Source organism: Anguilla rostrata, chromosome 13 (genome assembly GCF_018555375.3).
Source record: "Anguilla rostrata isolate EN2019 chromosome 13, ASM1855537v3, whole genome shotgun sequence".
Taxonomy (NCBI): domain Eukaryota; kingdom Metazoa; phylum Chordata; class Actinopteri; order Anguilliformes; family Anguillidae; genus Anguilla; species Anguilla rostrata.
In genome coordinates, this window is record NC_057945.1 from 23,853,643 (window position 1) to 23,869,497 (window position 15,855).

The 15,855-nt window shown below is 44.7% G+C and overlaps 2 protein-coding genes across 3 annotated transcripts; one reads left to right on the forward strand and one right to left on the reverse strand.

The window, feature by feature from the left end:
- Nucleotides 1-251: 251 nt before the first annotated feature.
- mkrn2os.1 (MKRN2 opposite strand, tandem duplicate 1) lies at nucleotides 252-2,782 on the reverse strand. The gene is made up of 4 exons (XM_064305856.1): nucleotides 2,268-2,782; nucleotides 1,930-1,976; nucleotides 1,359-1,521; nucleotides 252-731 (listed from the first exon to the last, which is right to left on the reverse strand). Exons 1-4 carry the CDS (start codon nucleotides 2,498-2,500, stop codon nucleotides 524-526), a joined length of 651 nt encoding a protein of 216 aa, XP_064161926.1. The 5' UTR covers nucleotides 2,501-2,782; the 3' UTR covers nucleotides 252-523.
- Nucleotides 2,783-4,308: 1,526 nt separating this feature from the next.
- Nucleotides 4,309-15,705, forward strand: mkrn2 (makorin, ring finger protein, 2). Of its 2 annotated transcripts, none has more exons than XM_064305853.1 (8): nucleotides 4,309-4,462; nucleotides 5,197-5,325; nucleotides 5,899-6,056; nucleotides 6,464-6,783; nucleotides 7,277-7,491; nucleotides 9,288-9,398; nucleotides 13,245-13,389; nucleotides 14,625-15,705. In XM_064305853.1, the coding sequence occupies exons 1-8, from the start codon at nucleotides 4,365-4,367 to the stop codon at nucleotides 14,772-14,774; spliced, it is 1,326 nt and encodes a 441-aa protein (XP_064161923.1). In that variant the 5' UTR covers nucleotides 4,309-4,364; the 3' UTR covers nucleotides 14,775-15,705. The 2 variants fall into 2 exon arrangements, with proteins under 2 accessions (XP_064161923.1, XP_064161924.1); XM_064305854.1 differs by lacking the exon at nucleotides 4,309-4,462 and adding an exon at nucleotides 4,623-4,759.
- Nucleotides 15,706-15,855: the final 150 nt, after the last annotated feature.

The following is a 15,855-nucleotide window of genomic DNA, read 5'->3' on the forward strand; positions in this document are numbered from 1 at the left end:
ATTTGAAAAGTGACACAGTTCTTAGCGTCAGAGTTAATGTTACCTAAGAAACGTGCAATTACTATGCACATTTGCCGCTGCTTGTGTGCAAAATTTTATCAGGGAAAATGTGGTGCAAGTGACAAGGGTGCATAAAAGCCATGGAAACCATTACAGAGACATTTCAGAGAATGCAATTACATTTTTGGCAGACACAAAACACTTTTATAATGAGTACTGTTCTAAGAGCACGTTATGTTATGTTTCTCAGATGGGTTTTGAGGCAGTCTTTATTTACAAATTACAAAGCAGACATAATTACATTTAAACTGTCATTTAACATGCTCTTATCCAATGGAAATTACACAATTTTACATAATATCCCTTCAAACAGCTGGACATATACTGAAGCAATTCAGATGAAGTACCTTACTCAAGGGTACAATGACCATGCCCTACCTGGGAGTCAAACCTGCAACCTTTTGGTTCCAAGCCCAGTTTCCCAACCATTATACTCCACTGCTACACAAAATCAACTTTTCATTCATTTGTCAGCTACATAAAAGCCTTGCTTTGTAATCTCGTTGTAGATTTTAATATATTTAGATGTTATCTTGATTCTTGGGAGGACAAATTTTCCAGTGAATTCATCTCTTGTAATACATGGTTGACCCTCAATGGCCCGCACATGGTTTATAAAGGAGAGGGCAAAACCATAGCAACTGGAGCCAAATTTTCTCTCTTCATAAAATCTGTAAAACAGAATCCATGCAGGTCTATTAGTCTGTCTCCAGATAAAAACTGCTTCTTCTTTGAGCATCTTGTGTTTATATTTAGTCCCACTCAGTGCTTGAGAAATATTTTATTCACATTACTGGCTTCTTAAATAGCACTTCAAATTTCACTAAATGCTAACTAGAGAAAAATAACAATGATTCAACCACAAATTTATTTGTATTCAGTAAGAGGTGACACAGTCTGTGTGTACAAGACTTTGACATCATAACAGCTAACACTATGAGCCTGATTTACAAAGACCTCTAGCAGGTGTTAAAACCTTTTAGCACAGGCAAAGCTAATAACACAAACAATAATTGTGGCAAAACAAATACCATGACCAATCATTCGTCATCTTATCAGTGTTGCTTGGTGCTAAAAGGTTCTGCACATTAAAAGTCTTAGTAAATCAAGCCCTACTAAAATTTACCCAAATCTAGATCTAGAACATTAGGTGAAGTTCACGGCCTGAGTTGTTATCTGTTAATCTATGTTGAATAACAACTGCTAGATGAATACTTAGCTCTTAAACAGTTTATGGATTCATAATTAGGTCACATAATCTTTTAATCTCAAAGATGAGCTAAAATGTTTTAAGATACCTCTGTGGGGCCCAGGAGTCCAGTGAGGAGAACTTCTCTAGCTCTCTGTCCCACTGCTCCTTCAGGCCGTTCCTGTCAGGCTGGACCAGTGGCACACTGATGCACTGCTCCCATCCACATGCATCTCTTCTAATCCCAGCCAGTGTGTAGTTATAGACCAGACCTACAGGGTAAACTGATCATTTAAACAGCACAGTAGCAACTGGCAATTCGGTCATCATGTACGTCTTAACTTTTCCAATTCCAAGATTTGCCCTCTCAGTATATAAAATAGGAATCCAGTGCACTTTAGGAGTTACTATCATTATAGATACATAATATCTCTATGGCACCAGTATATAGCCAGATGATTTCACATCGACAGACAAAAACTGATGCCATACAGCACATCCATGCTCCCCACTAATGTGAACTAATGTTTGCTGTCTTAACATGGTTTTGTGGCTATTTGTGTTAATTTACAATTAAATTGTCAAATTTAAAATGGCATCCAAAATAGCAGCTAAATCATATAAATATTGAAATGACGTATTTATTGTGTATTTTAGTACCACATTGACTTAAACTGCACCTTTCGAGTCTGTTATCCCAATATGCAGCTCAGAGTAATCGTCTTCGCTGTAAACATAAACGGAAGTCATAGTCACAATGATGCCAAACCTTACTAATCTAAATTACGAAATCAAACGTTTACGAACAGCGTTTTTGACATTTGAGTAGAATACGCACGTGTTAAAAGGCCAAATACATTTTGCCAATAAGGTAAATCTGAGAGCCTATACACACCCCTTAAATATGAATTTAAGAACATAGCTTGATATTAGAGTAGTTGGCAGTTCAGAAAACTTGCCTGTCAAAACTATAGTGCACGGTAAACTATACAATGATTTTTTTTTTTTTTTAACTCACCTGATATGCAATGGTCCGAGCATAGATCCTATATTGAACGCGCATGGAACATTATGGCCATTTGTAAACGGACAGGAAATACTTACAGGTGCTTCGAGAAGGTTAAACTTCAATCGCCCAAAACAAGCAGGACAATATAACAACCCTGATTTATATTCAAGATGTTCGAAATAATCAGAAAAACAGTATATATCTTTATTGCAGTGGTAGAATTGTATCAATGTTCTGTCCATTTGGCGAGGGGAGGCGGAAGAAATTGACCCACACACATTGGTCGTTTGCGCAGGTGTTTGAGGGTGGAGCTCACAGAGCTGCTCTGTGGTGTAGCTACGGTTTTTCCAGGAAGAAGTCTGAAAACCACAAATGATATATGAATTTGATAGTTTTTGTATCACGCCATAGCCTAACCGTAAGCTATACTACCTGAAAACGATAGTGATTCAGAAGTTAAAACTCGCAGATAAAAGCACACGTCACCTTGACCCGAAACGAGTATTAACTAGATCACAAAAGCATTGTGCAGAAACGAGAGATTAGTGGCGCCCTTTTATTTATTTATATATCGATGTATTGATTGATTTGATAATGGAGACCAGAATTCCGAGATGTGGACCTTGGTGACGTAGGCTACTATTTGTCCAAGTCAGTTGTTCTCAAACTCGGTCCTGGGGGACCCCTGTGTATGGTTTTCATTCCAACCTCAACAGCAATCCCAGAATTTTAACAAGCTGTTAATTTTTCTTAATTAGGTGTTTTTCGTGTTTTTGAGCTGGGTTCCAGAAAGGGCCAATGTGGGTGCACACACCTGATTCTACTAATCAATCATTAGAGTCATTGCTAAGCACCTTGATTAGTCAGGATCAGGTGTGTGCCCACACTGGATAAGACTGGGGACCCCAGCTCCAAAACATGAAAAGCACCTAATTGAGAAAAATTAACAGCTTGTTAAAATTCTGGGATTGCTGTTGAGGTTGGAATGAAAACCAGCATACACAGGGGTCCCCCAGGACCGAGTTTGAGAACCACTGGTCTAACTGCGTATGAGCTACCTGCAGGGGGCTCTTCGGTCCTAAAAATAGCTATTTTGGGACATATAGCCCCATTTCGCAAAAATGTCGAGATTTGATCCATTACCTTATTCACAAAAGAAAAAAATAGCCCACAGTCATTGATAATGGATATGGTAATAGGCTATGGAAATGTTATGGTTATATATTTTGAGGTTAAATTTCATTCGTAATTTCGCCTAGAATACTTTACATAACATTACATAACGTTTTAATAAAGACAACTTCATTGAATTGCAATTGCTACTAATTCCCTTCTATACCATTACAACTGTGTGCACATCAAGGTAAGGACCAGAGTGGTGATAAGCCGAACGCCTGACGCAGTTGTTTTAAGTAGGCTAATGTATCCATTCGGAAATAATTGCTGGAAGGGCACAACATTAAGGCACGCTTTCATATAATTCTTACTGATAATTCCCCGTTAAACGTAGGTAGTGTGTGTGTAATTTTGTAATCGGTATTGGTTATTCCAATTCTATCATGGTTAAATTCTAGTTTGAAAATGTTACAATCTGGCTTCCCATTAGACCATTTCATTTTATGAATATGAAACCTTCTCTAGTATAATCCACTGCTTTATTGCATACGACATAGGGTCGTTGCTTATAAAGTGCAGGAACACATCTTTCAAGCACGTGCGTAAAATTGTAAAACACACAAAACAGACCAGTCAGGTTGATTCTTATTTTTGCACAGCATGCCATTCTGATGCATTAATAAATTCCACGATGATATCAAGCGCGATGAAAGTTAATAGGTCTGTTTGAGGGACGTTTGTCAATGTGTTGTTGGGCTCATATATTTTATTACCATTTTAGCTATACAAGTATAATACTGCCTGCAGTCATGTGAGTAAATTCAGTACGACAGTACAGTCCAGGCTGCAATTACAACATGGACTGCAATTTAGGTTTTTGTAGTTTAATGACATGCCTCACCCAAAATATTTCGTCAATGACTATGCTATTTCCAGAACAGACGGTTTATTATCCGGAACCTTTGGTACGTCGAATCGGATTGTTAGGGGATGATAGTTCAAGATTGCACCCAAAAGTGGCAAGAGGAACATAAATACGGTTACTCTAATGGACGAAGAAAAATGACCACAAAGCAAGTCACTTGCAGGTAGATAACTGTTATGAATACAAAGCAAACCCGATTAGCCATCAAATAATACAATTATTTAACAGTTCGTCGAAGGCTCATTACTTCATTCGAATAAATAGACCTTGCCAGATATCATTACCTATAGTTAGCTAAATGTACTAGCTGGCTTGCACTAGCTAGCTAAATTGAAGACATGGTTTGCTAATTTAGCAGTTTCACTCACATTAACGCATGTCTGGTGATTGCTGACAAAACCTGGTTTTTAGCTAACCAGCGTTAGCTTGATATGTTATTTCTGTACTTCATTGCAAGACGGTATGCTATCTACGTTACCTAGCCCAGTATGTAGCCTGCATGTTCTAGTTCTAGGTCATACCTTTGTAGCAAAATGACATTGCTAACGTTCGCTGTCTACTGTGACTCGAATATGATGTTTGTTAGCTTTCTTCTTATTAGCAACGTTAAGATGCGAAACCATAACGTCAATAACCACACAGTGGATAGAAAGCTCGCCTTTTGAGCTATAAGTAAGTTAGATTTGTGGGGTTAAATTATGTCTAATATTTAAACAGCAGAAAAATTACCAATTTCTTAGTAGGCTGGCTAGTTGTGTTTTCTCATTCACAGTCTGGTAATGCTTGCCATTTAAACTAGCACTTTAGTTGCTAGCTAGACAGTTTACAAGAGACGCAGTGTAGTGTTTTAAATATTATAGCTACCACGTGACTCGCTGTTGTTTTTCCCCGCGATAGGTATTTCCTGCATGGAGTTTGTCGTGAGGGAAGCAGGTGTATGTTTTCTCATGATCTGACTACAAGCAAACCATCTACAATCTGCAAGTTCTACCAGAAAGGCTTGTGCGCCTATGGTGATCGCTGCCGGTTAGATCCCTTCCTTTATCGCTATACTCGCTTTTTTCCTGTAAGATATAATTCACGGCAATTGTGGACAGTTCTATTTTGTACCGTTTATGTAAAGTATACATTTTGTTCAAGATCGAAAATGTTGTATTCGTTGAATAAAATGGGCAGCTTTATCACGTCCGTTTTCTGATATGCACCAAGTGCATGCACATCCGAATGGTTTCCCAGGGTCTAGATATGTCGTCATAATAAGCTGAAGGATATAGTCTATCTGAAACGCTGCATACTGACCTATTTTGTCGTTAGACCACTATCAAGCATCAGCATTTCTTAGAGTAAGTGCATAGATTATGAGGGTGCTCACTGCTCAGTGAAGTACCACTTGGGTTGCATTGTCTGTGTTTCAGTGGTTTATAATCTTCCCTGGGGCCATCAGAGATATAGTTCACTGTTTAATGTGGCAAGTTTCCACAAAGGGATTTTCTTCTTGTTTTTCATAATCAAGTTTTAATTTGTGTTTTTGTTAACTTCTTGACATCTATGCACATGATTCTTTTAAAGCTTTCTCCATAAATTAAATTTCTCTCGTAGGTATGACCACATCAAGCCCTCGGCTGGACGGGGCGCAAGTGTGCCAGTGGATCATTCTATCCGGGACAGCGCAGCTACTGCTGCTGCCGCCCCAGGGAACTGCCCTCCAGCGGGCTCAGGGAGACGTGGCAAGAAGCCCCTGGTCCTGAGAGACAGAGGTGATTGGCTGCTGTCTCCTTACACTATCCCTGTCATGGCTGCTAATTAACATTACCGCTTACTTGCTCTGCTCAAGTGGCAGAAGTTTTCTGAAAAATGGGCCGAGAAAGGAATTGAACAGAGAAAGTCATAATTTAAAAAATGGAAGACAAACCAGATATTGTGTTTAGAAGGTGTTGTATTTGTACACATCCCACTAGGGGGCAGGACTGCTTCATTCATTGTGGAACAATTCAGCTTGAAAGCCTTAGTGATGTCACAAATTTTAATTTAGCAAATGCAACATGTCATGTGCAACAAGAAAGTCCTGTCATTTTAATTTCTAGGTGTGGTTGCATTTCTGACTCAGTGGTGGTTTTTGAGCTCTGAGCCGTACGGTCGTTGTGTGCGCTTGTGTTTGCTGTAGCCCTGGGCGGCGCGTGTGAGGGGAGGTCGCTGCAGTACAGTGGAGAGGGGGCAGAGGTCCAGGAGCCCGACTGCTGGGAGTACAGGGACGAGGCCTCTCAGGCCAAGCCCCATACCTACCTGGACGCCATCAGGACCGGCCTGGAAAGCTCGGCGGCCGGGACCTCCTTCCCCAGCGGGCCGCAGCTCTGTCCCTACGCAGCTGCTGGCCAGTGTCACTACGGCAACAGCTGCTCCTATCTCCACGGAGACATGTGCGAAATCTGCAGGCTGCAGGTGCTGCACCCGCATGACCCCGAGCAGAGGAGAGCGCACGAGAAGGTGAGCAGAGCTGGGCTGGACGGCAGGGAGATGCGCTCTGACATCACATCGCTTCCCTCGGGTGATTGGGTACAGTGCAATAAAGGCCATAGCACAACCAGGAAATGGGGCTTTCAGTCAGGGGAGTGTACCCTACCCTGATAAAGTGGGTGATTGGGCCAGCCTGCAGTGACTGGTGTGTACCTGTGCTGATGTGAATCTGTGCTGGTTGGAATTGGAAGTCTGATTTTAAAAATAATAGTAATAAACAATTATTATGTGGTTGACATTTAAAATATTTTTGTACTGTGCAAGATGGTGCCACCCATCCATTTACACTAGATTGAAACCAGAGGATTCCTTTGTGCATTGCTTTTAAAGATGAGTCACGCACTTGACTCGATGAAACGCTTTCACATTCCCCCGACCCGCGGCATTTATCGCCACTTACGAAACGGGGCGACTCGGGGCGGCGCAGGCGTAGATAACCGTAGCGCTTCTCCTCCCTCCGCAGATGTGCATGATGGCGTTCGAGCTGGACATGGAGAAGGCGTTCGCGGCGCAGCACAGCCAGGACAAGGTGTGCAGCATCTGCATGGAGGTGGTGTACGAGAAGGCGGTGCCCTCGGAGCGCCGCTTCGGCATCCTGTCCAGCTGCTGCCACACCTACTGCCTCAGCTGCATCCGCCAGTGGCGCTGCGCCAAGCAGTTCGAGAACAAGATCATCAAGTGAGTGCCGCCAGGCCGCGGGGGGCGGGGCGTGTGACACCGCGCTCTGTTACTTAATAGGAGAATAATCGGGTGATATGCGCAGAAGCATGACATCACTGCACACATTGCTGTGGAGTTGAATTGTGTTTTCTTGGTATAGATCGTGCACCCCCAAATGTCCCTGTACCAGCCGTTGTAAAGCTGTGACAGGATGTCAGAGAGTTCTCTAAATCATTAAGGTGCCTTTCATCACACACAAAAACTGTCAAAGCAATTGAAAAAATGCTATAAAATTGGAAAAAAAAAAATATATATGTATTTTTTTAAATCCAAGAAAGTGAACTATCCTTGAGAAAAAAATCGGATCACTCATCCAACCTTGGGTTGTGCAGCAGCGCTATCCATCAGGTCAGTCGGGCATTTGCAGTCTGGCTGCGCCACCTGCACATAATGCGCAGTCCTGCATCTGCCCGACTCCCCGCAGGGCTCGGCTGGGGGGCCAGGGAGCAGAGAGAGGAGGCCACTGCCAGCACATGCCCTTCTCTGAACATCCACGCTCTCCCAAACCTCAGAGAAGGTGCCAGCAGTTAGACCAGTCAGCTGGTCAAAACCAAGCTGGGAGAAAAATTGTAAAAAAAAAAACGATTTTGGGTACGTTAATGTGTCTACTGAAGCAGAGACGCAGCTCCTCGTGTAGCGTTGATGGCTGCGTGTTTGGATGCGTGTAAGACCGTGCTCCAGTGAGCTGTGAGACGCAGAGACGCAGCTCCTCGTGTAGCGCTGATGGCTGCGTGTCTGGATGCGTGTAAGACCGTGCTCCAGTGAGCTGTGAGACGCAGAGACGCAGCTCCTTGTGTAGCGCTGATGGCTGCGTGTTTGGATGCGTGTTTGGATGCGTGTAAGACCGTGCTCCAGTGAGCTGTGAGACGCAGCTCCTCGTGTAGCGCTGATGGCTGCGTGTTTGGATGCGTGTAAGACCGTGCTCCAGTGAGCTGTGAGACGCAGAGACGCAGCTCCTCGTGTAGCGCTGATGGCTGCGTGTTTGGATGCGTGTTTGGATGCGTGTAAGACCGTGCTCCAGTGAGCTGTGAGACGCAGAGACGCAGCTCCTCGTGTAGCGCTGATGGCTGCGTGTTTGGATGCGTGTAAGACCGTGCTCCAGTGAGCTGTGAGACGCAGAGACGCAGCTCCTCCTGTAGCGTTGATGGCTGCGTGTTTGGATGCGTGTAAGACCGTGCTCCAGTGAGCTGTGAGACGCAGAGACGCAGCTCCTCCTGTAGCGTTGATGGCTGCGTGTTTGGATGCGTGTAAGACCGTGCTCCAGTGAGCTGTGAGACGCAGAGGCGCAGCTCCTCGTGTAGCGCTGATGGCTGCGTGTTTGGATGCGTGTTTGGATGCGTGTAAGACCGTGCTCCAGTGAGCTGTGAGACGCAGAGACGCAGCTCCTCATGTAGCGCTGATGGCTGCGTGTTTGGATGCGTGTAAGACCGTGCTCCAGTGAGCTGTGAGACGCAGAGACGCAGCTCCTCGTGTAGCGCTGATGGCTGCGTGTTTGGATGCGTGTAAGACCGTGCTCCAGTGAGCTGTGAGACGCAGAGATGCAGCTCCTCCTGTAGCGCTGATGGCTGCGTGTTTGGATGCGTGTAAGACCGTGCTCCAGTGAGCTGTGAGACGCAGAGACGCAGCTCCTCGTGTAGCGTTGATGGCTGCGTGTTTGGATGCGTGTTTGGATGCGTGTAAGACCGTGCTCCAGTGAGCTGTGAGACGCAGAGGCGGCGTGCTGCTCGAGGGTCACTCTCGCCGCGTGTGTCCAGGTCGTGCCCGGAGTGCCGCGTGGTGTCGGAGTTCGTCATCCCCAGCGTGTACTGGGTGGAGGACCAGCAGGAGAAGAATCGGCTCATTGAGGAATTCAAAAGTGGAGTCAGGTGAGAAGGGCCGATGCACGCACGTGACAGCTTAATTATTCCCCCACTTTCTTCCATACCTACACTGGCACATGCTATTTATCACTTACCTTTTAGTTTTTGTTCCTATGACATTAGGTGTAATAATATGTAACTGACCCCCATGTATACATGGGAAGTTATCTCCAAATGCTTTTTTAAAAAAAAAATATATATATATATATATATGCAGTTAAGGCATTTTGTAAATGAAAGAATTTTAGCAAAGTTGCCATGTTTATGTAGGAATTATTTTAATTCCAGAGTTTGGGTGTGCGTGCGTGCGTGCATGCGTGTACTTAAATGTTCAGTTTTGCCTGTATTTGGCTACAAATACTCAGTAATGACTAGTTATCGGAGTACGTTCTGTGGGTAATTTCACATTTCGTGTGTGTGTCTGTATGCGTGTGTGAGAGGGAGAGAGAGAGATATTGCAAAAGTGAATGAGAATTCATTGAGTGACTTATGGCTGCAGCTTGAGTGAAACTGTGCTGTTCCTTTGTGTTCTTGTACGTGTATGTATGTACTATATGCTGTATCCATGTAGAGTGCTTTGTGTTTGTGTGTGCGAGCATGCATGCATTACATTACATTACATTACAGGCATTTAGCAGACGCTCTTATCCAGAGCGACTTACACAACTTTTACATAGCATTTTACATTGTATCCATTTATACAGCTGGATATATACTGAAGCAATTTCGGTTAAGTACCTCGCTCAAGGGTACAACGGCAGTGTCCTTACCCGGGAATCGAACCTGCGACCTTTCGGTTACAAGCCCAGTTCCTTACCCACTGTGCTACACTCCGTCCATGCATGCATGCATGCGCACGTGTTTGTTTTGCCCTGTTTTTCATTCTTCAGAATTGACTTCTCTGGTAATGTTTTTGAAAGTCTGAAAGATTATTTACAGAGTTTTTCTATGCAACGTCTTTGACGAGAGCCACAGTAAATATCCAAATTAGGCTGTTGCATAGAACTAATAGTATATCACACTACGGTGCGTTATTTACATATATACAGATGTGCACACATACTGAGACCCACACTGCCAACACGGCGCAGTGTGTGCCTGTCTGCAGGCTCAGCTACAGTACAGAGGGGGCCTGGGTTACTGAAGGCCCAGTGCGGCAGGCTGAAGTGTGCTCAAGGTTACTGGTCCCTTTCAGCTGGCCCACAGAAATAGAAACCCAAAGGTCAGCAGTCGACTCCTGGCAGGGCTGCTCGGGTTTAAATGGCTGCCGTTCCATTTCTTTTCCACGTCGATGCCTTTGAAGGCTCTTTGATTCAGTTGACGCAGAGGGAAATCCCTTTCAAAACCGACTGCAAGCTTGCCATCTTTCTGGTGCTCGTTCCAGAAAGGGGGGAAAAAAAGCTTTTAAGTCAGTTTCCTCCTTGTGGAAGAGCCATATGAAAGAGATTTGCTTGGGAGGCTGTTGGCTTTGTGCTCTCTGATGTGGCCCTCAGACCATCAGCCATTATGAATTTCCAGTATTGCTTCACTGGACTCTGTATTTAGGTCAGAGAGAGAGGCTGAGAGAGAGAGAGAGACGGAGAGACAGACAGGTTACGGTTATGGGGCAAAGTGTTTGCATGACCTAATCACCTGATGGACCTGTGCACTCAAGGTGATCAGTACAGGTATAGCAGTGCTTGCTGGCATGATGATATTCAGATAATTGTTATTCTCGGTTACGGCCGTTTTCAGAAAAGCTGCTTACATACACCCTGAAATATGGTGGCTGTCTTTCGAAACACAAAAATGTCTCACAGTCACTCCAAAAATGCACACTTTGGCATGATGGCAAGCTAGCGAGTGAATTACAACCAAAGATTCCATATAATATAGAACACACAGACTTGTATTTATTTCTGGGTAGGAAGTATATTTCAAATGAAGTGTTTACATGACTCAGTATTGCATTTAAGCGGAATATCCTAAGTCTTATGCTGGTTACTCATGACCAGGATATTGCTTTATTCAGTTTATGGTTATGGGAAGAAAAGTGTTTGCATGACCTCATTTCCGAGGTGGAATACTCGAATATTCAGCTTAACATTGGAATATTACTGTACTTGTAAATATAGTCACTGTGACATTATCTTGTGCCTTGGGCTGTAAACTGGAGCAAACAATTTATTGTATTTAATTCTGTCTAAATAACATTTTTGTGCACACACTTGAGGAATCCATGCAGCTTGCTGAGAATAAAGCGTTCATTAGTCAATAAGGAGTGCATGCACGCAGGGGACAGACATGTTCATGGAGAGAATAAAGGGGTCGTTCATTTAAAAGTTTTTCATGTTTTCATTTGACCCAGGCAGTGTTTGCGTGCACTGAAGGGTATTTGAGATACTTCAGTATTGAAGTTTCTAAGGTATTTTAATTTCTAATGAACTGTAGCATGTGCAACCTGAGACCACTGTGCTCAATGGGAGAAGTAACAGCACAATATAAAAACAGATATTTATGTTTATAAATGGGAATAAATACTATGAAATTTATAAGTTCATAAGTACACCATGAAGCCCTGAGTGCCTCATACCAGCAACTGTAAAGTAAGCTGGTCTTCAGAAACTTATGAAGAGTATCCAAAATATTCTTCAAAATAAGAACAGCCTGGACCAATGGAAAATATTGAAATACTGTACTGAAACTGAAAACTGAAGTAATATTCATAAAAAGTGAACTATCCCTTTAAAGCTCATTTGAGTGAAACTCTGAGTGAAAGTGAAATGCATGTTGCACCGAATGGCACTGCCCAGTTTAGCGGCAGCAGGAAGTGTGGTTTTCACCCGGCCGATTGTGACAGCGCCCTATTTTGAAAAGCCACGATGCCGCCTGGTCTTGCGTCACTTTGATTTGAAAAGTTGCACCACACTGCCACCGCTGCAGCAGAGTTTGCACGCGTGCTCGAAGTCTCGCAGGTGGGTGCGGTCCGCGCGGGGCCGGGCGGGACGGCGTGCCATCGCGGGGCCGGGGCTCGTCGCTCCTGACAGACAGCCCTTTCACCCCCGGCCCGCGTCGTCCTGGACACGCGCTGACCTTTAGCTGCGTCGCTCCGCGCGGCGCCTGTCCCTTCCCCTGCTGTCCTTCATATCTAACGCTGCACCGCCGGCGCCATCCGTGTAAACCGACCGCGATCCAGCTACAGCCTGTGTGATGGGCTTCAGCCTGGGCCTGACCAAGACCCCCAATACTGACGTCTCTCAATGTTTTTTGTTTTGCTGTGGAAGGCTCTGAAAGATTATAGAACTCAAGTTCAGTGTTAATGCTTGAGTAAGTGGTACATTTCAGTGTTGGGGGTGTGACTGAGGTGTAGTGTGAGGTACATTTCAGTGTTGGGGGTGTGACTGAGGTGTAGTGTGAGGTACATTACAGTGTTGGGTGTGTGACTGAGGTGTAATGTGTGTTATATTAGTGTTGGGTGTGTGACTGAGGTGTATGTGGGTATTATTAGTGTTGGGTGTGTGACTGAGGTGTAATGTGTGTTATTTAGTGTTGGGTGTGTGACTGAGGCTGTATGTGAGTACTTACAGTGTTGGGTGTGTGACTGAGGTGTAGTGTGAGGTACATTACAGTGTTGGGTGTGTGACTGAGGTGTAATGTGTGTTATATTAGTGTTGGGTGTGTGACTGAGGTGTAATGTGTGTTATATTAGTGTTGGGTGTGTGACTGAGGTGTAGTGTGAGGTACATTACAGTGTTGGGTGTGTGACTGAGGTGTAGTGTGAGGTACATTACAGTGTTGGGTGTGTGACTGAGGTGTAGTGTGTGGTACATTACAGTGTTGTCACCCGGCTGCCTGTGTGTGTGTGTCCCGCAGTAAGAAGGCCTGTAAGTACTTTGACCAGGGCAGAGGGACCTGTCCGTTTGGAGGGAAGTGCTTCTACATGCACGCCTACCCCGACGGCACGCGGGCCGAGCCAGACAAGCCCCGCAAGCAGCTCAGCTCCGAGGGCAACGTGCGGGTGAGCACTGCCTGCTTTACTGGCCCTGTACTGCTGCTTTCCTCCTCACGTCCCCTCCCCTGGCCTCCTCACGTCCCCTCCCTGCCCCTGGCCTCCTCACGTCCCCTCCCCTGGCCTCCTCACGTCCCCTCCCCTGGCCTCCTCACGTCCCCTCCCCTGTCCTCCTCACGTCCCCTCCCCTGGCCTCCTCACGTCCCCTCCCCTGGCCTCCTCACGTCCCCTCCCCTGGCCTCCTCACGTCCCCTCCCCTTGCCTCAAGGGGGAACCCCTAAAATGCCAGGATAAAATATGGCAGCCACAACTAGTGACATTCGATTCTGATTCATGAAAAGGGAGGGAGCAATTATATTCCCTTGCTCCCTTGTTTTTCTTCCTTCCCGCCAAAGGTATATATTCCAAGCTTCCCACAATGCAGTGCTCCACACGCAAAGAGAGGATGAGTCAGGGCGCAGACGAAAGGAGGAGGCAATTTTTTATTTTTTATTTTTTTTTTTTAGATTGAGTTTGGTTCGTGAATAATTCATGAACGAATGTTGAGGGATAGGGGAAGGGATTGAGAATTGAACTTTGTCAGGTGCTTTAGCCTGCTCGTTTTGTGTTTGTGCTTTTGAGTGATGTTTTCTCTCAAGCAGTCTTCACTAAAGGCACACCGCAAAGACCAGTGATAGCGTTTTTTATGAGACCAGTTGATGTGCTTTCATTATCACTCAAGCTAAGCTAAGGTAAAGTTGCTATGAATTATTCACAAACCTTCCAAAGTCATCCTATGAAAAACATATTCACACACAGCAGAGGTTGCTATGGGCTTTACTACAGAACTGTGGGTAGTACTGAGGCTGCGAGGGCCGTTAAGTTCAGTTCCGATTTGTTCCTCGTCTATCCTCCCTTGCAGAACCCCTGTTAAGTTCACTTGTTGAACATCACAAATTTTGTCACAAAGTAACTTACTCGAGGGAAGAGAGCAGCGGAAGGGAATGTGTTTGTGAAGTGGAATCCAGCCTTGGTCTACAGCAGTGGCATTCGTTCTTGCATTTGGAGAGAAGCAGGGCGTTTCCCCTTAAAATCAGCAAGTAGTTCAGACTCAAGATAGCAGGTGAGGTGCTTTAACTGCAGTTAAGTGCTGAGCAATGAAGGCATGCACTCCCGGGGGCTCTCCAAGGGCAACAGCGAGTACCGACGAGCTTTGGGCTGGTCGAGGGGTGGCTGTAGAGTGACGCTCCCGTGGTGCTTTGCAGTTCCTGAACTCGGTGCGGCTGTGGGACTTCATCGAGGAGCGGGAGCACCGCGGGGTGCCGCAGTACGAGGACGAGGTCAGCGAGCTGGGGGACCTCTTCATGCAGCTGTCCGGAGCCGGAGAGGAGAGGGGGGTCCCTGCCTCCTTCTGACGCCCTGAACCCACAGAAACGCACCCCAGCTACATATCAAACAGCCGACGACCTCGGGCAATAAAACCCAGCTCTGCTCAGCTCTTCATCCCCTGGGTCACCCCCCTCCCCTGCCCTTCGGTGGAAAGAGAAAAGTAGTACTGCTATATATTGTTTTTATATATACATGTATGAGTTCTTGCTAGTGATAAAGCTGCTGTTTTCCTGATACGCTTTAGATGACATCATCTGCCAGACTGGAAAAAAAAAAAAAAAGTTTTTAATGAATTGAGGTCCCATAGATCCTCAGTGGTGAAATGGATCTCAGTGCTCTGCTGACATTTTGTATGCACTCTAGTGGTGTGCGAGGTTGACTCAAACGAAACAGTCAACGCACCCAAAAGAATTTTACAAACACAACTTACCTGTAGTGGAGTTCTTTTCCCTGAAATTTGCCATGTGGCAGTGTTTGTAAGGAAAAAGTTACATTTGGTGTAACTACCGTAGTTTCCAATGTATGAACTGAAACGTAAGGTATAAATGTTTATACGAATGCTCACATTTTTTTGGAGATTGTGTCAAAGTGAATATATTCTGAATACCAATAGTATGAAATGCAGTGTTGAACTTGGTAGTCTCATTTTTTCATGAGTGAAGAACTTTAAATATGGCATAACAAATAATAGTACTACTACACTGTACTATACAAAATAACATCATGTACGGTCAACACAATGGTTATATTGAAGACCAAAATAAATAAATAAAAAAATGTCCCCTGTGTTTGATTGCATAATCCAAGTGTTTCCAGTGTTGCATCCAAGAATAAACTATTCACATGGTACACTTGGCCTGAAATTACTTGAACTTTTCAGTTTCTCTGTGAATGTGACGTTTCTCATTTTCTATGCTGTGGTAGTGTACAATAAATGAAAAGCAAATTGTGTCTTAACTCTTGTGAATAAAGGGGGGGGGGGGTGGTGAGTGATCTAATGCCTGCCTTAGGTTGCTCCTTTTCTGACATGGTTGTGTTGAGGTTGCTAAATGCTTTGCTATGGTTCACCTTGAATGGTACAGTCACTCAAATTTTGCAGCAGTCTTT

What these genes read in the sequence shown, in the direction of transcription:
- mkrn2 (XM_064305853.1), top strand. Translation starts at nt 4,365, where the DNA reads ATGATAGTTCAAGATTGCACCCAAAAGTGGCAAGAGGAACATAAATAC. An exon ending in AGAGGAGAGCGCACGAGAAG is followed by an intron (nt 6,784 to 7,276) that starts GTGAGCAGAGCT and finishes CTCCCTCCGCAG; the next exon opens with ATGTGCATGATGGCGTTCGA. An exon ending in TTCGAGAACAAGATCATCAA is followed by an intron (nt 7,492 to 9,287) that starts GTGAGTGCCGCC and finishes GCGTGTGTCCAG; the next exon opens with GTCGTGCCCGGAGTGCCGCG.
- mkrn2os.1 (XM_064305856.1), bottom strand. Translation starts at nt 2,500, where the DNA reads ATGGACAGAACATTGATACAATTCTACCACTGCAATAAAGATATATAC. An exon ending in CTCGGACCATTGCATATCAG is followed by an intron (nt 1,977 to 2,267) that starts GTGAGTTAAAAA and finishes TTATGTTTACAG; the next exon opens with CGAAGACGATTACTCTGAGC. An exon ending in GACTCCTGGGCCCCACAGAG is followed by an intron (nt 732 to 1,358) that starts GTATCTTAAAAC and finishes TCTGTTTTACAG; the next exon opens with ATTTTATGAAGAGAGAAAAT.